The 23,639-nt window shown below is 31.1% G+C and overlaps 3 protein-coding genes and 1 long non-coding RNA gene across 6 annotated transcripts; 3 read left to right on the top strand and 1 right to left on the bottom strand.

Annotated features, from left to right (window-relative positions):
* The first annotated feature begins 790 nt into the window (after window positions 1-790).
* Window positions 791-5,369, top strand: LOC105828456 (putative acyl-CoA-binding protein). The gene is made up of 3 exons (XM_012666786.3): window positions 791-972; window positions 4,773-4,887; window positions 4,971-5,369. Exons 1-3 carry the CDS (start codon window positions 958-960, stop codon window positions 5,108-5,110), a joined length of 270 nt encoding a protein of 89 aa, XP_012522240.1. The 5' UTR covers window positions 791-957; the 3' UTR covers window positions 5,111-5,369.
* A 140-nt stretch (window positions 5,370-5,509) lies between these two features.
* Window positions 5,510-19,828, bottom strand: LOC105828444 (dnaJ homolog subfamily B member 6). 2 transcript variants are annotated; one of them, XM_012666767.3, is made up of 8 exons: window positions 19,592-19,828; window positions 10,847-10,953; window positions 10,596-10,705; window positions 8,808-8,918; window positions 7,857-8,033; window positions 6,971-7,232; window positions 6,793-6,882; window positions 5,510-6,441 (listed from the first exon to the last, which is right to left on the bottom strand). In XM_012666767.3, exons 2-8 carry the CDS (start codon window positions 10,909-10,911, stop codon window positions 6,273-6,275), a joined length of 984 nt encoding a protein of 327 aa, XP_012522221.1. In that variant the 5' UTR covers window positions 10,912-10,953; window positions 19,592-19,828; the 3' UTR covers window positions 5,510-6,272. The 2 variants fall into 2 exon arrangements, with proteins under 2 accessions (XP_012522221.1, XP_012522228.1); XM_012666774.3 differs by lacking the exon at window positions 8,808-8,918 and having other exon boundaries at window positions 19,592-19,826.
* On the top strand, window positions 7,131-7,893 carry LOC105828464. Of its 2 annotated transcripts, XR_001138418.2 has the most exons (3): window positions 7,131-7,267; window positions 7,342-7,516; window positions 7,832-7,893. It is a non-coding gene; the product is annotated as an uncharacterized LOC105828464 (long non-coding RNA). The 2 variants fall into 2 exon arrangements; XR_001138417.3 differs by lacking the exon at window positions 7,832-7,893 and having other exon boundaries at window positions 7,342-7,703.
* Window positions 19,829-20,831: 1,003 nt separating the features above from the next.
* LOC105829961 (actin-related protein 2/3 complex subunit 4) lies at window positions 20,832-22,694 on the top strand. Its single transcript, XM_012669053.3, has 4 exons — window positions 20,832-21,226; window positions 21,492-21,818; window positions 21,890-22,060; window positions 22,143-22,694. Exons 1-4 carry the CDS (start codon window positions 21,224-21,226, stop codon window positions 22,146-22,148), a joined length of 507 nt encoding a protein of 168 aa, XP_012524507.1. The 5' UTR covers window positions 20,832-21,223; the 3' UTR covers window positions 22,149-22,694.
* The last annotated feature ends 945 nt before the right edge of the window (window positions 22,695-23,639 follow it).

Here is a 23,639-nt window from a genome sequence, read left to right as displayed (position 1 = left end):
GTTTTATGCGTTTACATCGACATTTGTATCACTTGGTACGCGTATCAGTTTAGTACGATACTCCTACTTGATACGCTCGTACCAAATTGATCCGGCAGCGTTTACATCGTGCGTACTAAATATTTAGTACGAATTTGATACGAATATGGTACCTGATACGCGTATCAAATGCACGATGTAAACTAAGCCATAGTCGAATCTTATTTTAAGATCGTCTCAAGTAATGGCCTAGTTTACATCGTGCATTTGATACGCGTATCAAGTAGTGAATTTAAGCTGATCAGCCAATGATTAAACACATTCACTAGTTATTTACTATTTGATACGCGTATCAAATGCACGATGTAAACTAGGCCAATGTCTTAAGATGTTAATACGGCTCTGTGATTGGTTGATAGCATCTTAAGACCGTACTTAAGACGATCTTAAATATAAGACTTGACTATGAATACCAGCCTATGATATCGTAATATTTTAATTTCAAAATAAAAAATTGATATAAAGCAAAAAATATTAAAGCGTTTTATATTGATATAAAACAAAAATATGCTAATATATCTGTTAAAATTAATAATTAATAATTTTAATGTTTCATTATAGTTTATTAGAAAATATATTAAGAGAATAATTTAAAGAAAATAATTTACTAAGAATTAAATATATTTTATATTCTGTAATTTCTATATAATGTTATTATGAAATAAGCCAAAGAAACAAAGACATTAAATCGACATTTATTGATGTGTTCAATTATATCAAAGGTCAGTAATGTTCGCGATTAAAAATTAATCGCGTCGCTTTAAACTGGACTAGAGAGACCACGTATACTGTTACGAACAGGGTCACGTATGTATGATGTAGTTGTTCTTTATCGCGGCATCCGTTAACGCGAGTGCCGTAACCTCTCATTCTTTCGTGGCATTACGATTGTGACCAAAACTCCAAATATTTTCCATTATGTCGCTGGACGAAGTAAGTATAACAAGAAAATTTTTGTTTTAACAAAATTATTATTCAAATAATGTTACATGCGAAAATGGAGTTTACCGCACTGAAATTTGCGCACTCATTTTCAAAGTGTTAATTTGGTATGTTAGTTGTTTGATCGATAGAACAAGACTACAGGAGTGACGTTTGTGTTAATTGTTTTTTTATGGTATGTGATCGATTGTAGCATATCGAATTTATCGTTATTTCTTATTATTTGTTTCCGAATTTTTATTTTATAAAAGCGTGTAGTAACATCGCATATATATAATTTTTATAAAATAACTATTAATGCTGGGAAAGTTAAAAATTAATAATTAACCGATAAAAGGAAGAAGAAATTGAATAGATTAAGCATTATTTTTATAGATGTAGAGATTAAAATAGATTAAGTTAAATCAGAACTGCGTTTGGAAACATCCGAGATATCATTTTAGCCTTGTTGTCCATGTTAAGCAACAATAAAATAATACACTACTCAGATAATATTTCTGAATGTAGTCCTGCAAAAAGGTTAGCTGATCTAATCTAAGCTTAGATTAGACAACACATGTTTATTTGTACCCAAGCAGACCATTTATTTTTAATGAATACATTTAGAAAATGTTTATGTTTTTATGACTCATACAGCACCGATTATTATTACGGAAAGTTTTCACTTTCAACCTTTCACATTTCATGTGTAACAATTCTTTGAAAGGATTTTGCAAAATCTCATATGAAATGTTATAACAAATGTTAATTTCTAAGATCTATATGCAGTAAGTTTGGAAACATCCAAGCAACATAAAAAGTCGTCATAATATTAATAATTCCAAAATAACATCAATACTTCTCTTTGAAAATAATTAAAAGTAACTTTTTGATAACAATTAATTTTTGTTATTGTAACTTATCTTTGCTTATGTATAACCTGTGATAATGTTAAGGCAATAGATTGATATTATATGTATACAATTGGACTATGAGATGGCAATTTGTATTGATGGATTGATAGTTGATAATTAGTGTACAAATGGCATTTTCTGCAACTTTAACTTTGTTTTTTTTTCACTTAGAAGTTTAATTCAAGTTTTTTAAAAGAAAAGTTGATAAATTTTTAAATTCTAAATATGGACTTTAAATTTGTATTTTATGTAGATAGAAATAATTTAAATTTTAAATTATTTCTATCTACAAATATTTTCTAAAGTACTTTAAATTTAGTATTTTAATAAGAAATAAAGTTAAAATACTTCCAAAATAATATTTAAATTTATTATATTCAAGTAATTCCGGTCAGTGATTTTAAAAAGTGATTTCAATAATTTTTTGGTAATTTTCAAAAAAGTTACAGATTTTTTTCAATAACTTTTTAACAACTTTCTTGCAAAGATTTCAAGTACAAGTTATGGATATTTTTGCTAGTCCAGAGATACTTTATAAACATTGCAGACATATTTTGCAACTTTTATGGAATTTTTTTTAGTTAAAATATTTTTAATATATTTCTGAAAAACTTCAGTGCTGTTTGTATGAAAACGTTTATTAAATTTTTGAACATTTAGTTTTAAGATAAAATTTCTGTTGAGCAGAACACTTAATTTAAGATATAAAAACAATATATTCTAGTTTTAAATCGATTTATAAATCTTTATTATTTTTACATGTGTTCTTCAAATAATTCTTTATAATCTGACAAAAAAATGTTCTTTTGATTTATCAATATACAAATAAAAATCAAAGTTAAAAATATACATAACTCACAAAATATATATAACTCACATTATAATGACTTACAAAGTTCTTAAAAGTTCATAAAAGTTTTTGAACCATTTATAGTTTGGGAGAATTTTTATATTGTGCTACTATTATCTGTGCAATTCCTTGTGCATAAAAACATTCTGTTAGGATGTTACTTGAAGGTTGAAACTAAGAACACTAAGAATACTTCACGATTCTTCATATTAATTTAGACAATTTGAAAAACATAATACTTTTATTTGAGATAGAGATATACATGAAAATATGTATTTAATAATCTAGATAAAAACAAAATAAAGCCATTTTTTCCTCTAGATAATTTTATATATAGATAATGGTAAACACTGCTTATATGTATATATATACCTACACGGTGGCTGAAATTTTTTAACATAGCGCTTACATAGAGGTAGAACGGACCAAATCGAGTAAAAAATCCTGTACACTTTTGCAATTTTCGCAATGGTTAACGAGTTATTAATTTTTAAAGAATAGCCGATTTACTCAGTCCACCACCAAACACCGACAGGCGCGCGACAGTACGAGGCGAAATAAGACTGCCTAGCGAGACGTGCGTCTTATGAAAATAGCAAATTCATCTTCCCCAAGAGTTTGCTAAAGGTCATTGACCTAATTAAAACGTGGTACTGTGACCCTTTTTATGGGTCGAAAATCCATCTGGAGAAATTAAAAGAAGAGACGCGCGTCCGCGATCGCTAGAGAATTTCCATCCCGTATAAGTAATAAAGTCATGATGACATCCTTATAATGACTGCGTTCAGTAGAAAAACAGCTTTGGAACTGTTGTAAAATTCTTTTAAATTATGATTGGTTTATACATTTAGATCCGACAGGAACTAAAGACAAGAATCAATTGTGTCAAAGAATTTTATAACAGTTGCAAAGCTGCTTTTTCTGCTGAACGCAGCCACTGTTATTATGACTGTGTTCAATGTGCGTCGTCCGTAAATGTGTTGGAAAGCACTCAGCACAAATCAGCACAAAAATGATTGAAATTTGAAAAACTGTAGACTTCGTAGGTTTATTTTTTTCTAACCAATGACTACATATATATAATTTGATTTTGTTCTTAATGGTACTTCCTTATTTGATATAAATACGTACGACATACATAAAAATCAAGAACAAACAAAAAATAAATTTTTACACCAATAAAAGAATTGTGTTGAAATACAGATATTCAAACTAACAATAGAATAATTTATAAAATTATTATTTAGAAATGCTTTGAGATGTAACATTCTTAAATATCCTTAAATATTTTCCACTTTTGATAAAGAAATCAATTAGTTTGAATAATAGTCTTTATAATGATATTTTTATAGTTATATTTTTTGTTGGGGAGAAATATTCAAAAATAGTTACATAAATTCTAGCTTACTTGGTTATCTAAATTGATCAGCTGTTTATTACAATTGGGAATTTCTTTGTATAATAAAATTTAAATCATTCGATAGTTTGGACATTCAAATTTGAGTAAATAGGCTAATCCAAAGAATAATTGAAAGAATTTAATATTAAAAGAATAATCGAAATTAATCGAAAGAATTGAAATATCAGCAGATCGGGATCTACTGGCTGCGTTCCGATATCCATTGCCAATACTGAAAATCTATAGTTTACGTCACATATACTGTAGATTTTCAATACTGATAGCAAATATCGGAACGCAGCCACTATCTAACTACATATAGTCTAATTATGTATGTATGTATGCATGTATGTACAAAGATATATACATTACATTGTGATATTACTTGAAGCAAATTCCATCAATTCGATTAGATCGATTAATCGTTAATAAAATATAATTATAATACGGATCGAAAAAGAAAATTTTATAAAGTATTTTATTTAGAATTGGTGTTAAATTGTCATTAATGTTTTTTTTCCAAGAAATTTAATCATCCAAACTATGTGCTTATGATTTCTATTAAATTTAATAACAATTCACCAAATGACATGAAAAATTGACCAGATTGACCCTTTGAGTAATTGTAAAAACACGTTTCTATTCTTAGAAATTTAATGACGCAGCCGTAGCGATAAAGGAATTGGCTGCGCAACCTGAAGATGAAGATTTGCTCGAGTTGTACGCCTTGTACAAGCAATCCATTATCGGCGATTGTAATACGGGTGTGTTTTCATGACATTTTTGCATACAACCCATTATTCATTTCGCATACTCGCGTAAAATTACAGTACTTTTTTCTTTTTAGAGAGACCGGGTATGTTGGATTTTAAAGGAAAAGCGAAATGGGACGCTTGGAACGGTAAAAAGGGTATGGGACAAGAAACGGCAAAAGAGCAATACATCGCTAAAGTGGAGGAATTAATCGCATCGATCGGAAAGAAATAGTTCATTTGTTTTACGCATGCACGTGTAAATAATTTATGCGTGATTTCGTCTAATCAATCGCTTACAAAACTTTTTCGATGAGAGACACTAGGAATTGTAAACACATGTGAATGGTCATGTACTGTGATATGGTACAAAATATTGATTTTCTATTTTAGTTAGCAATTTACACGAACATGCACTTTTTTGTTCTGTCCGTTTGTGTGAATTTTGTATTCAATTATTTTTTTGCAATCAGGATAAAACTACTTGTTGCATACATTTTTGTTGTAATTGATTTCTCCTTTCCGAACAATAATTTGATCTCTGCCGTTTGTGGTAGTCCCATACTAATATTTTATAGTCTGATTTTATACTCAACATAATTAGTGTATATTAATAATGTATTTCTATAACATTTTTTTCTTATCATTATATACACAAATGTAAATAGCTAATCGAAGTATGATCAAAAACGGTTCTTCTAACACAGTTTCTCAACGATGTACATCAGTGCGTATTTAGCTAAAACTTAAATCGGTAAATTACGCTACAGCCAACAATTAAAAGTACGCAGCAAAGAAAATAAATTATACTATTAATCGATTCAAGATGCATAAAGTGTTTCATCATTTTGAGAAATTAAGTTTTGTATCAGTTCTGTAACTTAGCGAATAATCGAGGCTCAAGTTAGCAAACACATCGTTACGTCACATAACTAGGTAGACAATGCAGATGTTGTTACTTGGAAATTAGTCTCGATTTGTAGCGTAAGTCATACGCTATCGCGAGTACCTAACCTAACCTAACCTAAATTCAAACAGCTCATTTTTGCAAAGCTAAAGGACTTTCAACGACGATAGCAGGTCGCTTTGCTTTCAGAATCAAAAGTTGACAAATCATGTTTCTTTTTTAATGAACTTTATTATATGAACCGCATAGATATGTCAAGCCAGTTGTGTATGATTGTAAGACATTACTTTCTCTCTTAATTCATATATAGATTAGCGACATTTTTTTCATTGTTTATTATCAATGAATTCTGTTCATGTTCTTTTTATAATGGATGGTATATGATATTGATAAGAAAATTTTCGGAATCAAATTTGTCAAATATGTCGAATAAGGAGCGCGTACTCGTCGACTTAAATACACAAGGAACTTGAGACAAGAGCGAAGTAATTTATTTCCTCTTATTTCTGTCGTGCTTCTTAGTCATGTGCGGATGGTGACGCGTCTTTATTCTGCTAGCTTTTAGATAGTCGTTGTAGGTCGCGTTCGAGTTGTGGTTACCCATCATGTTATCGTTGACGTTCTCACAGACTTGACGACTCGTTGATGCTTCGTCGAACCTAACACACACACAAACAAACGAGATGACGGAAAAATTGAAGCTCGAGTACGAGGCAAATTCGCTCTTGTTTTATGTAAATTCCAATTAACGCTCCGATCACTCGGGCTTAGAGAGCCTATCTCACTATCATCGATTGTCAATTTCGGCGAGTAATGCGCGTTAAGGACGTGTCGACTGATGTTACATTCTCGATGAAACGATGAAACACGACTCTGCGAAGGGAAGGATTGTGACGAGAGCTACCAACGCGGATAATAGGTACTCATTTACAGATGTTTAAATCGTGATGACAGGAATTTCTCAATTGCCAAGGAGAGATCGAGCGAATGAGAAGTGTTTTTAACTGTACGTTATTGATTGTGGTACGCCGTTCACTGTCTTCGATTTCAGTACATCGTTTTCATAAGACATTATCGTTTCTTTCCCATTTTCGTAGACTCTGTAAAAGATGAGAAAAATATGAGATACAGTTAGAAATAGTTAACGCTACCAAATATTATCAGATATAGTATATTCTCCAAATTTACTTTTTGGTAGTAATTTTCTTTCCATCGATGAAACGAGTCGAAGTGCTGGTACGTTTTACAGCAGCGCCACCGCCCATTCCATCGAAACTAGTGAAACTACCGAAGGAGGTGAAGTTTCCCGCAGCACTGGCGTTGTCCATTAAATCATCAAACGGCAAACGAAAGCCGAATCCAAAAGGCCCGAAGAAAGAAGTACTAAGACTATTATTAGTCGAGTGACCGTGTCTGCCCCCGGTACCTCTTCGACCACCACCGTGAAAACCTACAAGATTAAATGTTTATAACATTTCTTCTTTGGTATTTTTATTATATTTCTTATCTGGATATTCTGCATTTACATGTATATGCCTAACGTGTTCTTAACTTTCCAGAAAAATAAAATCGAGGAAAAATAGCACATTGTGTAACAAGTGCGGAAGGTTGAGTGAAGAGTGCATTTACCCGCACGAGTGGGAAAAGCCGATCTGCATGTATTACACTTTTTTTTTGTTGCCAGTATGTCGAGGTGTGGTCCCTTGAGAGTTTTGGGTCCTCACAAATTGACAGGTTAGCTAAGATTAAATTAGGTTCGCAAAAGCGATGAAGTGCCAGTAATTCTGCGAAAGTTATCATATGCGTGTCGCAAGATGACGTGCATGCGAGTGTAGTAACGAAGGTATGAAAAATGATCAAACGTGCAGAAAAAGTCATGCTGGAAAGTTTTTCACTATGACTTACGCCATCTATTATAGGATAAAAATTGTAGAAAAATGTTAAAGTGCTGAAATCGACGATTTTGCGCATGTAAAAAAGATCACTTTCGACGCACTGGTAAATAGATATTTATGCAACTAGTGTGGTATTTTTGAAATTTTTTTTCAGGGTAAAAGTACTATGTATGCCTTACCGGCGAATAAATCTTCAAACGGTATCCCATCGAAAAATTCTCTAAATACTTCCTCAGGATCCCTGAAGACGAACGTGCCGCCGAAGTGCGAATCAAAGTCATCTCCGTGGCGTCGTTTGCCTCCAGACATTTGAAGCCCATCCTTGCCATACTGATCATAAACACGCCTCTTCTTTTCTAAAAATGTTCAAGCAAAATATTTATTATTTGGTTTTCGATCACATTCTCTATTTCGATTCTGCTCCTTTTAACCAAAATCCAACAAGCGAGGCTTCTGCAAAACTTTGCTAAGGGTTAGTTCGATACCATGTAGGTTGGAATATAATGTGAAAATAGTCTCAGAGAGACTTTATCATATATTGCTCTCATGTTATATTAAATATGTCGCTTAGCTCTGCTTGTGCTAAGACGTATTGATTTTTTTCATCAGGTGTATAACTTTCTCGACCAAGTTATAATTCGTTAGCTGTTAGCACACGCTGACAATAGAATACAGGCGGGGTTACTGCAACGCGTGATTATTTGAGATATTACTCAATTTGAAAGACCGAAAGAAACTCGTAAAATTTCTTTCATCGTCATTTTCAAAGAGATAAAAAGATATAAACGATCAAATGCATGTTGCATCTCGTATTCGTAAAAATCGTTCTGATTAAAGGGAGGGAAATATTTATTGATTATAGATTAAATACTAGCACAATTTTATAAATAATCGCAATTTAGCTTGCAAATTAAAAGCTCAAATGTGCTGGCCGTCGATCTCGCCTCCCCATCGCGTTAAATGTTACGCGCGTTCGTTTTCGGTGAAAACGCTTTAATTTGTTCAAGAGAAGAAAAAAAAAGACGCGAAAAACAGTGTAGCACGTTATTAAGGCAAATAAAAGAAAAAAAGAAACTACAGTACACAAAATGTTCTGAACACTCTGCAAATCGTGTTTTTTCAAGTAATACCGAAATATCGTTGGAAAGGAGAATCAAAGAAACTCCGGAAGGTGAATCCACGGCCAGGCCTTGACGCCGCCCTCTGATACAAGTGCTGATCGTAAGTGCGTCTCTTCACATCTGGAAAGATTTTCTATATCGCCCCGATCTTTTTCGTATACACACGCACAAGCCACACATACACCTTTCGTTTAAGTTTCTCGACAATCTATATTCTATATAATCCGCAACTAATTATATAATCTAAGAAGGTCTTTTTGCGATGTTGACTAAAACAACGTTTTGACGTTTTGACTAAAACAAGTAACTTTTATTTAATCATGTTAATCCTAAATCTGGAAATAATGCAATTCCAATAATTTCAGTGACATGGGTTCAATATTTTTAACTACGTTTCTGTGATTAAAAATAATGCAAATAGAATGCGAAAGCTTTTATGTTGTAAATTACAAGCAAAGGCTAAAACGACAATTTTAAGGATTTGTCATTTTTTATGTCTTTATCATTTCATCAATGTAAATTAACTTTAATCTCAATTCTATTTTTTTCTAACTTTAAGAATTAAAAAAAGATAAAGAGATCAAGTTAAATTGAGATCAAAAATTAATCTCTTAGTAAAAATAGATATCTGACATTTTTCTCAAAATTGTGACGTGTTAGCTAAATGTGAACAACGGATTTATATTCAGTAAACAAAAAATCGGAAATAATTATTTACACTAGTGAAAAAAGATCAATTTTATCGGATAGAGCGTATTACATGTAAAAAAAGCTATTTTTTAATTGCTTATCTCGAAAATGAATTATACAAAAATAAAATACATTTTAAAATTAAAAATTGATATTTTCACATAACATTAACAAAATTTAGAAAAAATTTTAAGGAAAAAAAATTTGCTGCTTATGTTACATCATAAAAATTCTCAAAATCATCGTTTTTTATTTGTTATTTCTAGACCAAATTTAGATATAACGAATTTATTTTAATAAGCAAAAATAATCAAAAATAGCTGTTTGTGTTGCAACATAGTATACAACATAATCGATTGTTTGTATTTATAGTTGTACTTTTAGTTACATCTTCAATTAAAAAAAAAACCGATTGTAAAACTTATTAGATAACCATCACTTTAAATGTACACGGAATATTTATAACTTGCTAAATTAATATTTGGCCGATCCGCTTAATGACTAATATATTTTACTTTGTTTTGAATATGGTTCGTTATTTACTCGGTTTTCTAAAAATTATAGCAATAGTTTACGATTTATTTATAATCTCTTCTAATTAACAGAATACTTGAATTACTTATGAGACCCTGATTTTCGGAGCCATCTACGGTTTGGATTGATTCAATTATTGTTTTGCAAACGATTTTTGTTTAAAACAAGTCAGAGTTGTAATTATTTTTGAGAAATGTGTTTATTTCATATTAACAAAGTTATCGGAGTTTTTTCACACAAGATTTTTACTCTTTAAATTTTGTAGAGTAAAAAAATTGTACAAGTTTAATTTTTATTTCATAAAAGTAAATGTTACTCTACAGTAAATTTAATTTTTATTAGAGTGACAAATTACTCAAAAAATTGCATTGGCTAAATTTTCTTTTAGAGTGACGTTTTACTCTGTAAAAAATTTAGAGAATTAAATATGAAAAAATATGAGAATTAAATTAAAACTTTGAATGTTGATATGAATATCAGACGTGAATTGTCTCTGTGGCTAAAACATTATTTCTTATCGCAGTATCCTCGTACAGAATTATTATCATTGTCTCGGCATATGCATATACCTACCGTCGCTCAAGACTTCATATGCTTCCGAGATTTCCTTGAATCTTTTATTCGCCTCTTCCAAATTATCCGGATTCTTGTCCGGATGCCATTTTAATGCCAACTTTCTATACCTGTAGAACAAAAATATGCCGGATATTGCGTTAGCAAGTTTGTCAAAAACATATTAGGCGATTATTTCGCAAGATTTCAAAATTACTTAAACAACGAACGAAAAGGGGAAAACTTACAATAAAGAGAATAAATGGACTTACGCTTTTTTTATATCAGCGTTGGTAGAAGTCCGCTGTACTTCGAGAACTTTGTAGTAATCGACCATCGTTCGGCACGTTTGGGGATGAATCAGGATCTAGGAAACCACCTGTCGGACAATATGAGAAAATCAATGGATAGGGAGATTTCAATCAATTGATGGTTAAATCAAAACTCAATTTACATTTAAGGATTCTGTCTACACATAGGCCGCGCTCCGATATTACTGCCAGTACTGAAAATCTATAGTATACGTAACGGAAACTATAGATTTTCAGTACCGACCGTAATATCGAAACACAGCCATAGATTTAAGTATTGTTTATGTTATATTTACATGAATTTTTTTCATGTAGACAATACGAGTACATAATGTAAATTACTATAAATTTGACACATAATATAGGAAAAAGTAATTAAGTTATAAGATTGTATCTGACTTTATGTATTAATGAAATAATAATATATTTCTACTAAAATTTCTTAATTTTTTTCATATTATAAAATTATAAAAACTTCTGAAAAAATAGTTTACATTTTTTCAATTCTTTAAATTTTTTCAGAAATTAAAATAATATTAAATAAGTAAATAATATTAAATAAGTAATATTTGTATATTGCACAGTATATTGTATATTGTATTATATACTGTATAATAAAAATGTTATATTAACGTAGATACCTGAGTAGTTTAAATATCCTTATTTGAATATTTTATATTGTGTAGATTGAAAAAAATTAAAAAAAAATTTAGAGAGATATTTTTAAAATTATTTAAATCTAAAATGTTATAAAATTTATATCTATTTATCCCCCCAAAAATATTTTGGGAAAAAAATTTATGAAAAATTCTGAGATAAATTTGTAAAAAATAACATTAAAAATTAAAGAAGAAAATGTAATTTTTACTATTTCTGATGAAATCTATCTCTTTGATTCAAAGATTATTATTCAAAGATAACTATTATTTACATAATAGACACATAAAACATGGTTTGCATTAATACAGTTTACATTAATACATGTTACGTAGATTAATTAATATTTTGTGCGTTTAACACCGAACTTTAACAGTGGGATCGATTTCGATCGATGACACTGTAAAGAGACGTACGAATGTCGTGCCCGATATCAATGTCGGTGTGAATATTTTCATGCTACTTCGAGCGATCCTCGCAACGGTGCGATAACAACGCGTTTTTTACAATACGACACTCTTTATTAAAGTTTGGTGTAACATTTAGGAGATTTTGCAACTTAAAAAAGTGAAGGGTCACGAGAGAAGTAACTCTTCATTCAAATATTTATCTTTTAACACAAGTTTTTGGAAAATATTTTCAGATGACGTACATATAACATACGGGACGATCCACGTTAATTGAACACCCCACCTGCCCAAAAATTAATGCAATCAAATCGAATGTTTGAGGGCTCAAAATTTTCGTGAGAGCATGACCTTTCGGATGCTGTGGTCTATATTTAGCGACTCAAAAACCATATAGACGTGGTAATCTGGTCTTGCGCAAAAAAAATTTGTTCGGTTTATAACAATATTTATGAGCAATTTAGAGGACTTCCGCCCTTTCATCCGCATTGGCACCGCCATGTTGGATTTGGTTAAGGCGAAAAGCTTCCGAAAGGCCATGCTCTCATCTAAAAATTTTGAGCCCTCGCGTCAATTTTTGGGCAGGTGGGGTATCCAGTTAACGTGGATATACCATAAGTTGAATATTAGACTGATATGCCAATAACACAAAAATAAGAAATTACATTTTTCAACGTTCTTGCAAACCATTATTGTTTACTGTGATAAATATCATACCTGTTAGTAGAATTGATATGATGCTCGTCACAGAGTTTCAAATTCGAATCTTGAAGGGATAATATTTTTTATGTAATAAACTCATTAATTATTTTAAATGCTAGTAACGTATTACATAATCAATATTAAATCAATATTTTTGATGATTAAATTAATTTGAAATATTTCCAACTTTCCGTTTTAACTCTTCAACGGCCAGTGGTACGTATATGTACCAATTTTAAAAAAATCCTAACTTCTACAAAAATAAATTTATCGATACTGTTCTTATTTTAAAAAGGCGGAGCTATATAAAAAAAATTTGGCGAATTGGCGAGTATAAAGATTGCACTCTTTCAACTATACAGCATGTCAAATGGTGCGAAAATTAGAGTGAAAATCGCATACAATGTCGAGAATATTATTTACCTGAAGGCGAAGCAGTTCCTGCAGTTAATAAATATGATGGTAAAAAGATAATCACTAGGTATTAATGATTTTTATATTCTTAAATTATTTCAGATTGATTTAAAACAACATACATGTTACCGAGTTCCAAGCGCAGAGATGTTTATTATAGTACAGGGCTAATTTGTATGGATAGCAATGATCCATGAGTTTATAAAAACATGTATGTTCCTTAATATTCCTTGATAATTTCTTTACTTACAATCAAAATATGATAATAAAACAAAAAAATAAGATTACATTTCTTTTATTAAGTGGTTTTCTAGGAATAACTTATAAGGATAGAAAAATTTTTTTAAAATTAAATTTGAAAATATGTAATAAAAAAAAAAATTTTTTACACATTAATCTTATTACTTTAGATCCATCATGTGTCAAATATATAAAAATAATACCAAAAAGTTGACCGTTAAGAGGTTAAGTCTGACATCGGCACGCAGTTTACAGAACTGAAAAATATTTAATAATTTGTGAAAGTATTATTAAGCAAAATCTGCTTCGAGCAAAAAATGGCATTTTTTCCCCTCTTTTATGTTAGTGAATCAGTCTAATATACAATTTATTATTAAAAAAGAATTGTTTAATAATAATTTAAATGTAATAATAATCGTTGCCACATTTTCACTAAAGTAATGAAGTAACAAAGAGAAAACGAATATATATATATCGATTATGTATTAAAGAATTGTAATTGTTGTATACTTTAAAGAGATGAAATTGATTATATGGATCATTTACTTAGAAAAATGTCATAGGACAAAAGGCTGGCTTGTAAAGAAATAAAAATAAGAAAAAAGTATACAGTAAGCTGTAAAATGATTTAAACAGAGAGAGAGTGAAGTAATGGTACTGTAATAAAGGTACTCCACAAAAAATTGTGGAGAGGGCGAGGAGGGGAAGGAAAGAGAGAGAGAGAGAGAGAGAGAGAGAGAGAGAGAGAGAGAGAGAGAGAGAGAGAGAGAGAAAGAGAGAGAGAGAGAGAGAGAGAGAGAGAGAGAGAGAGAGAGAGAGAGAGAGAGAGAGAGAGGAAGGGGGGGGTGGAGTTGGAAAAGAGAAAGGAGATAATAAAAACAAAAGTAAAAGATAAAAAATTTTGAGTAGTATTATAACAATGTAATATACACAGTTTAGAGGTGGATGTTGAAAACTGTTAAATACATTAATAAAATAACGAAAGATAGTATAGTTGTGGGTCGTGATAGATACCAATTAGTTATTAAATTCAAAGTGCAGATAGATGTACATGATTAAAAAATATATCATAAATCAAATCTTTTCTTGCCAAAAAATTGAAATATTCTATTTTACTATCAACTCTTCCCTCTGTAATCTGGAACTTTAGATACAAACAAAATTTTGCTTTCAAATTTTTAAAATTAAGAGAGTTAAGTTAAATAAAGGTTTTAAAATTTGAATTAAAAAATTACTTAGGGCCAGTTTCACAAACGTCGGTTAACTGCTAACGGGAGGTTAATCGACTACCTATCTTTCTCTATATTATTATCTAAGGAGAGACAGAAAATCTATTAACCTCCCGTTAACAGTTAATCGGCGTTTGAGAAACTGGCCTTTAGTAATATAATAGAAATGTTGAAAAGTAGCTTAAATTTTTCCAATTTTTTTGAAAGTCTAGAACAGTAAAAGAACTTAAGACAAGATGTGATTGTAAGTGGAGTATTAAACTTATTTGTAAACTTTAATCAAGTCTTAGGCCTGGTCTACAATAACTGGAGTAAGCTTGGAGTAAAAAGTAAGAGTAAGGTAATTTCCTTCTGCGCTGTGATTGACCGAGCATTAAGAAAAGCAGGAGTAGGAGTAAGACGAAATGAAAATAATTTATTTCGCTTACTCCCTTACGCCAGCTTTCTTACACTGGATTAACCCTTTTACGCCCAGTCTTACTTCTTACTCCATGCTTACTCCGTGTATTGTAGACCTCGCTTTATATATTATAATAAAGAACTGACGAAACTTCTTAAGACATTTTGACCGGCGAAGCGCGGATGTCATTAACGATTTAAATTGAACGCAGATAGGATAACGCACGCGCGACGATGAAATTTCGATGACAAACTGCTACGAAAGTGGCGCGTAAGCCCAAAGACTAAAGATGACTAAAGTTAGCCAAGTCAACTATTAAAAATAGTAAATGGAAATATAGAGGTAGGGGTCATCATGATCACAAGAGTCGCGCTACCACCGGTAGACTTGACTCTTCCTTACGTATCTGCGTCGCGTCGCGATCGGTTTAACTCTGCCTCTTTTCAAATCAAATTAGGTTACGAAAATTGAAATTTAAAGGAGCGAAGAAGCGGGGAGAGAAAAGGGCCCGGAGATGCACGCGTCTCTCGAGAATCTTTCACCGTCATGATGTTTGTGACGTTCGCTACTACCTATGATCCTACTTTTGCTCACGATAATTGGTCCCCAGCCAAGTAGAATCGCGTACTCTTTATCGAAGAGAAGGCTTTCTCTCTCGGCGACGAGACACGCGAGATAAGAAGCGCGTATGTATGTGATGTACGTGATTTTTTAGCTAGGAATAGCGTGAAGCTACTCGAGTGACTCACTCTACTTTAGGATTCGATTTTGATCTACCTATGCGCGCTGCCTACGCACCCGCGTCTCTCTCTCTCTCTCTCTCTCTCTCGTCTACTTCCCTTCCTCTGTCTCAGGTATCAGGTGAAGTCGCGACCAGCACCTCGTCATCACGACGTGGGTGACGCGACTGCGTAACCCCGTAACAGACGCGCGCGACTGAACTTTTCGTTTTATCACGACCTTGGTCCCCACTCTTGCAATTATTTTTATCGTCATTATTATTGCCGCGAAATTTTTTCGCGAGTTTTCAAATCTTTGGTAATCTGTGGCCAGTATTCGTAGTCGAATCTTATATTTAAGACCATCTTAAGTATTGTCTTAATATGTTATCAACTAATTACAGGCCGGTATTCATAATCGAGTCTTACATTTAAGATCATCTTAAGTACTTTTTTAAGATGTGATGGACAAATTACAGAGCATCTTAAGATATTACTTAAGACGGTCTTAAATCAAGAATAGACTATGAATATTGGTCTATATTTTAAATTTCAGCGATACATCGTTTCTTCTTTTGTACCTGAAGCGTGTATGCTGAACGTTTCTTTTACCAAGCAAATCTTCAATTTGAACTTTGAAGGAGCCGATTTAACGTGTGAGTATAGCCGAGATCGTAATAAAATTTATCAATTTGAAAGAGAGTACACATGAGTGAGTGAGTGAGTGAGTGAGTGAGTGAGTGAGTGAGTGAGTGAGTGAGTGAGTGAGTGAGTGAGTGAGAGAGAGAGAGAGAGAGAGAGAGAGAGAGAGAGAGAGAGAGAGAGAGAGAGAGAGAGAGAGAGAGAGAGAGAGAGAGAGAGAGAGAGAGAGAGAGAGAGAGAGAGAGAGAGAGAGAGAGAGAGAAAGAGAGAGGGAGAGAGAGAGAGAAACTAGAGAGAGACGCATGAGAGGAAAGCGATTCCGGTGGGCGTCCTTTGCTTTTACAGGGAAGCGTGACGTCAGTTTTACTTATTTGGCCAGAGAACGACATGTTGAAGGCAAAGGATTTCACACGACGTTGCAAGAGCAATGTGTCCTCGCTCATGTGAATCTCTTTCCGCGCGTTATCCTTGTCTCGAGCACGATTCAAATATACATCGCAACGAGAGACCTACGTCGTCGATCGCTTATCTATTATTATTCCTTCAGGATCGTAAAATAAATGTGTAACATTTTTGTAATTTTTTGAATATTGCTTTTGCGAGGAGAAAAAACAAAGTTGAGTTTCGGAACAATTATTTAAAAAATTATTTTTTGTGTCAATTAAACCAGACATGAAAACATAGTAGAATATTATTTATTTAAAATAGCATAGAATAAATTTATTTATATTTATTTAAAATTAATTGTTGAAATTTCCATGTTGAATTTTTAACGTATCTGAATATTGATTTAATGTGTAATATGTGTGTGTGTGTGTGACATAAATAATATGATTGTGTTATTTGAATATTTTGTGGTAAATTAATGTTCAATATTTTTTAATATTAAAATAATTTGAAATATGAAAATTAAAAAATTAAATAAAAATAATTTTGAGACGTAAATTTTCTAACTAAAATGAATGAATAAAATGTGCATGTCAACATATTATAAATATTAATTTTACTGAAGAAATATACTTTTACAATTTGTTTCCAAATTACGTCAAAACGTTACATTTTTAATGTTAATTTTTTACATATAATATTTATGTTCCCGTCTAACATATTCATTTTGTGTTAAATTAACACAAAAAATTGAAATGAGTTGGGGGATAAGTGTATGTTAAGTTTATAATATAAATTTTCCAATTGCAAGAAAATTTAAATAAAATTTGCTATTTTACAAAGAGTATTGCATATTCAAATATACCATTAAGGTCTATGTCTAGATTAACAAGATTAATAAAAAATAGCAATTAGAAATAGGATTGGAACGTAAAAAAACATTTCTGACACCAAAAACACATTGCAAAAATTAATTTTACAAATTGTTATAAACAAATTATTAAATATTGTAAAAGAAAATTGATTATATCAATTGATTCTATGAGAAAAGAGTTACTAAAAAAACACATAATTTTTTCTCAACCCTTAGTAATCACATCTTCGAAAAATTCAATAATATTCATGTTCTTTAAATTTTTTATATAATTACAATTTTATCTTTTGCGAGTTTAGTATTCGTAAAATATTTATGTGAAAATTTGTTGGAGTCAAAGAGTCCTCGATATGATTACTAAGGATTAAATTGTTTTTCATTTAAAAAGGGTTTATATTGTTTAAAAAAATTTAATGCCATTTTCTCAAAAATATCTGAATATTGGCTTTTATGGCTTTATCATAGTATGAAGAAACATACTATATGTAGAACTATATAAAACTAAATGATGACAAGACTGCTAGGTTGTCTCTTGTCAATATATTACCTATATATAACCCATACTATCGATTAGGTCTATTTAGAATTTCATTCAGCCGTTATTGAGATCAAATAATACTTGCAATTAGTTGTTATACATTTATATCATACATGGAGCAGTCACTGCAAACATATTTAGTGCTTCTGTCTAACTTGATTTTGCAAAGTTTAACAGTTGAAAAGAATAAATTATTTTTATTTAAAGAAAGATATTTAACTTTATTCCGATTTGCTTTAAATTCACAATTATATCCCACTTATTACATAAGTATTGGTGGATTCTAGGGGGAGTTGGGGTTAAAACCCCCCTTCCAAATTAAAAAAATTAGTCTGGATCTGTTTAAAAAATTTAAGTAAAATAATGCAGGCCGATTAACACAGACGCCTGTGGATCAAATTATTATGCCTAAAAGTCACTGTGTTCAAACTGTCCAATATCTGATATATGTTTGGTAAAAAATTTTATTATCTTTCCCTGCTCATTATCAACGTTAGAATCTGCTAGTATACGTAAGACAAATAGAATTACATTATAAAACAAAATAAGCTTATTGTCACCTTTTTCTAAATGTGATGACTCATATAATGGATGAAAATTTTAATATATACAAATTAATATAGATTTCTATTAAATTAGTATATTTTCAAACGTATTAAATATTGCATTATTAATATAAAATATATGACTTGTTAAGCAGATTGCTCATGGCGTATCTTCCTATTATCCAATATGATGTAATATGTAATTCATTATTATTATATTCTAGATATTTTATCCCATATTTTGTGCTATAATTTTTCACAAGTCAACGTTAAACTTGTACTGTAAGTACTATATAGATTAAATATTGTATCTTTAAACTATAAACAATTACACTTTGAATATTACATTATATGAATACATATATTTGCCAGCTCATATTAGTGCCAAATTTTAAAACATATATAGTTTCTAAAGCACATTGCAGAAAAACCTATTTATATAGTTTCTCACTGTAAATTGAATAAACTGAATGTTATTATCATCATATTACAAGTGGAGAAACGAAATCGCCGATTGAATAATAGATAACGTGGATAAATTCTTTGAATATACACAGTTTAATCTGCAGGAAACATAGAAATAATAACAGCGAAATGAAAGTTTTGCTACATACCACATATTTATATTAACACTTTTTCCTATTTATCGTAATGTACAAGTGTGTTTTATCAACTGAAAGTGATATGCTTAGATCTCCTTACTACTTAACTTATGCAAAATATTCGAAGCTTTAGTAAATAGTAAAGAATATATAGTTGTAATCGTATAATAATTAGCTCAACATCAATCGTTCGGAAAGTTCAATGTGTTTATGCGAAACAATCTTCTTTTCGAAAATTTATTCGTTTCTGGAGGTGACGCAAAAAGTTGGTAACAAAAAAGTGGATATAATTATGCATCAATTGATTTCTCAATTACACGGCACTGTTATGAATCGCCTTCGAAACTTACCGAAAATGGCTCCTGTTCGTTGCACGTTAATCGCCAATTGTACTCGTCAATCGATTTTAGTAGTCCAAAGTAAACCGTTTTTGTCTCTCAGACGAAAAGAAAGCGCACATTCGCGAACAAAAGTGGAGAAACGCAATACTATGAAGTTGCCTCAAACAAAGCTTTGGATATATGTACAATGTGAAATTGTGGATGGCGTTTCGATTTTTCTAGATGTGCAGCTGATATACATGACATTAAGGCCGGTATTCATAGGGTGCGTTCGAGAAGACGCTAATAGCGCTGTCAGCATCAGTGCTCTAGTTTACATCGAGCACTTGGTACGCGTATCAAATAGTGAATTTAAGCTGATCAGCCAATGATTAAACACATTCACTAGTTATTTACTATTTAATACGCGTACCAAGTGGCGGTGTAAACTAGGTCCAATGAAACGAATACACGATTGGTTTGTTCTAATAGGCATTCTAATAGGTTGGCGTCATCGGAATCAACGTATTGGAGTGCGTTGGGGTAAATAGGAGCATGTTGGGGCATGTGACGCGAACAAACCATTGGTACGCGTATCAAATAGTAAATAACTAGTGAATGTGTTTAATCATTGGCTGATCAGCTTAAATTCACTACTTGATACGCGTACCAAGTGCTCGGTGTAAACTAGGGCAATGAATCTCCATTGTAGATGGCCCTTAAGGATGCAGTCACATAGGGCCAGCGTACAGCGTACCGGCGTATGGCGTAAAGGAATTAGACCAATCACAAGATTTACGCCCGTTTTGTTAGCACAGACATTGGTCTAGTTCCTTTACGCCATACGCCAGTACGCTGTACGTTGGCCCCATGTGACTGCACCCTCGCATGGCATCTTAAGGGCCTAAACACAATGCCAGGCAACAGACAATAGGAATAGAAATAATGAAAGAGAGAAAGAAAGAAAGGATCTTCTTCTCTCTTTTTCTCTTTCTTTATTTCCTGTTCCTATTGCCTGTTGCCTGGCATTGCGTTTAGGCCTTAACGGAACGAAAAATAGAAAATTTACCAATCAGAGTAAACGGAATTACTTTGATTGGTTTACAGCAGTGCAGCGATGTCTCAACGCGCATGCACTCGACAGGCGACATATGGTCTGTTCTTTCTATCTGCACTGTTGCACTGGTACAATAAGTTAGAATGAGAAAAAATATACTTGTCTTACTTTAACTTATTGCACCGGTGCAACAGTGCAGCTAGAAAGAACAGACCAATACACATATATTTGTAGAACGGCCCTACTGTAATAAGTGTAATCAAATTTCGACGATTGAAAATAGGTTTGAGATATGTGTCGTTGACGCCCTAATATTGCTTAAGATCGAGTTAAATCACAAAAATCATTGGTTGTATGAAGGGAGATCGGATCGGATCGGATCGGATCGGATCACTGAATTAAATAGATCTCTAGATTTAGGCTTGTTAAATTCGCTAACGTAAGCTGGAATAGTGAAAAGTGCGTTGACCGATCTAATGTGTCGTTTTCGTACGTTTTACCGAGTCAAATAGATCAAGAAAAAGCTTAATAGGTTTCTAAAAGTTGAGCAGAACTAACGTGAATGCGAATGTTGTATCGAGATTTGTGAGTTATCTTTCACAAGTATGGTAAGTCACATTATTCATAATTTCGAACTTGAGTAACTTGGAAGAATTATGGCATTCTCTTAGTCGTATCAAGTGTGAAAAGTATGTGAGAATATGTGGATTCTGATAGTAATTTCTTTGGATTTTGGAAGTTTTTAATCTCAAGTACAATTCTGAATTTTTATAATAATAATGTTAATCATGTATGCACACAAAATTGTAGCAAATTGATTCATATTGTTAATATTTGATGTCTTTTATATTATTTGTCTTATTTATTTTACAGTCTGGAACACTCAAGCCCTATTTGACGGCAGTCAGGCGAACGCTTACTGCTGCTATGTGCCTGGAGAACTTTTCCTCTCAAATTGTGGAAAAACATAACAAGCCTGAAGTAGAAGTAAGGGCAAGTAAAGAACTGCTTTTGACACCTATTTTGATAAGTAGAAACGATAAAGAGAAAGTCTTGATTGAATCCAGTATAAATAGTATGAGAATAAGTATTGCTGTGAAACAAGCTGATGATTTAGAAAAGATTCTTTGTCATAATTTTACGAGATTCATGACAATGAGGGCCGAACACTTTATGATTCTTAGAAGAAAACCAGTAGAGGTAAGCAGCTACTTATTATTTGTTAATTAAGTTTTTATAATTTGTAATAATGTGATTTAACTTATGTTTAGGGCTATGACATTAGTTTTTTAATTACTAATATTCATGTAGAACAAATGTACAAACACAAGATAGTAGATTTTGTTATTCACTTTATGGAAGAAATTGATAGAGAAATCAGTGAAATGAAATTATCGGTCAATGCCAGAGCACGTATATGTGCAGAGGAATTCCTAAAAAGGGTAAGTATCTTTTTTACTTTGTTCTCCATATCTATTATTATTTTGTAAATGTCATCTTACTCAATATTGGATTTTTTTTCAGTTTTAACTCATTATCAATGTATCTGTTGAAAAAGTCATGGAATATACATCGTTAGTATTGTTCAGAGGATCATTGTACAACTTTTAATAAATTGGACAAGATTAAGAGACATTTTTATAAAGTATCTAATGACATGTTCTTATTCACATGCCATTAGTGTTCCATATTAAATGGACGTATAAATTATTTACATTAATTTGCTTCCAATCTTGTTATATAAAAATGCAAATAATACTAAACATGATAAATTATTGTTCAAACTTTTGTATGAATTTGTTTTTAGATATTTAGTGTAACTTTTGTTACACTTAATTCTGAAATTAATTACTTGCGTTCAGTGAATTGTGCAAAAAATAGGTAATTCAATAATGTATCATAAACATAGTTGTAAGCAAAGCTTTTAAGTATAAAAATTCTTTTCAGAGAATAAATTAGTTGACTTGGAATTCATTTTTTATTAATGTTTGCTAAAATAAGATAATTCTAAAAAGAATTGATATTTCTATACTGCATATCCCAATTTTTCATGAAAACAAAGCAGTATTTTAAAAAGAAAATATTTTAGAAAAAAGTGCATTGGTGAAAGAGAGAGAATTATATGATCTGGACTGCAAATTGGGGAAAGTCATTTGAGTGCCTTCATGTATTATTTTATTCTTATTATTCATTAAACCAGGGTAAAATGTAATTTTTAAAAATGTGAAATTCTATGATTTTTTAATGTAATATTTTGGATATAAAAGCATTAAGAGTTATCAAAAAATTAATGATTCACTATTGCGAAATATTTTATACTTTATTCTGACGTATTTTGACACAATATTAATATGTCAAAATGATATAAATATGATAAACTGTTAATTTTTTGATAATTGTACTTCGAGAAGATGGTGACTCAAAACATAGATTTGTTTTTGGCGTGTGCTGTTAATAATTATTTATCTTGAATATTTTTAATGTATTATGACTTAAAAATTTATTTTTTAAAAGTTACTATTTTATATATTTAAAAAATTTATTTAAAAAATATTAATTTTTGATTAAGATATAATATCAAAAAAAATTTTAACACAATCTTTTTTATGATATAACAATTGTAATGTTCGTGTCATTTTCATCTTAATCTTTTGTATTCATGGAAAATAGCTATGAGGAAAGAAAACTAATGACGGTTCTTGTGACTTTAAACTAAGTTGGTTATGTTTAAAAAGATTATTAAAATTATTTTTTTAACGATTTAAAAACAAAGTAACAAATTTTTGTCATGAAATCAACAGTGCTACTCAATTCTGTGAAATAAATTTCTATGAAAAAATGTATTTTGCATATTTAAAAAATGTGCTATATGTGCAAAACATTAGGCTTTGACTACATCTTATGTCTATTGTCTATATTACTTTTAGTTTTGATACTTATTTTTCATCAATTGACGGAGGAGGGTGGGGGGAGTACTCCCATTTGTCTTCTAATTTTGTCAATGATTGTCATATATAGGTA

This window comes from Monomorium pharaonis, chromosome 3 (assembly GCF_013373865.1).
Source record: "Monomorium pharaonis isolate MP-MQ-018 chromosome 3, ASM1337386v2, whole genome shotgun sequence".
Lineage (NCBI taxonomy): Eukaryota > Metazoa > Arthropoda > Insecta > Hymenoptera > Formicidae > Monomorium > Monomorium pharaonis.
Note: the sequence above shows the minus strand (reverse complement) of the source record. Positions and strands in the feature narration are given on the sequence as shown.

What these genes read in the sequence shown, in the direction of transcription:
- LOC105828456 (XM_012666786.3), top strand. An exon ending in TATCGGCGATTGTAATACGG is followed by an intron (nt 4,888 to 4,970) that starts GTGTGTTTTCAT and finishes TTTTCTTTTTAG; the next exon opens with AGAGACCGGGTATGTTGGAT.
- LOC105828444 (XM_012666767.3), bottom strand. Translation starts at nt 10,911, where the DNA reads ATGGTCGATTACTACAAAGTTCTCGAAGTACAGCGGACTTCTACCAAC. An exon ending in GTTTGAAGATTTATTCGCCG is followed by an intron (nt 7,233 to 7,856) that starts GTAAGGCATACA and finishes TTAATCTTGTAG; the next exon opens with GTTTTCACGGTGGTGGTCGA. An exon ending in AAGAAAATTACTACCAAAAA is followed by an intron (nt 6,883 to 6,970) that starts GTAAATTTGGAG and finishes CATCTTTTACAG; the next exon opens with AGTCTACGAAAATGGGAAAG.
- LOC105829961 (XM_012669053.3), top strand. An exon ending in TTAGAAGAAAACCAGTAGAG is followed by an intron (nt 21,819 to 21,889) that starts GTAAGCAGCTAC and finishes ACTTATGTTTAG; the next exon opens with GGCTATGACATTAGTTTTTT.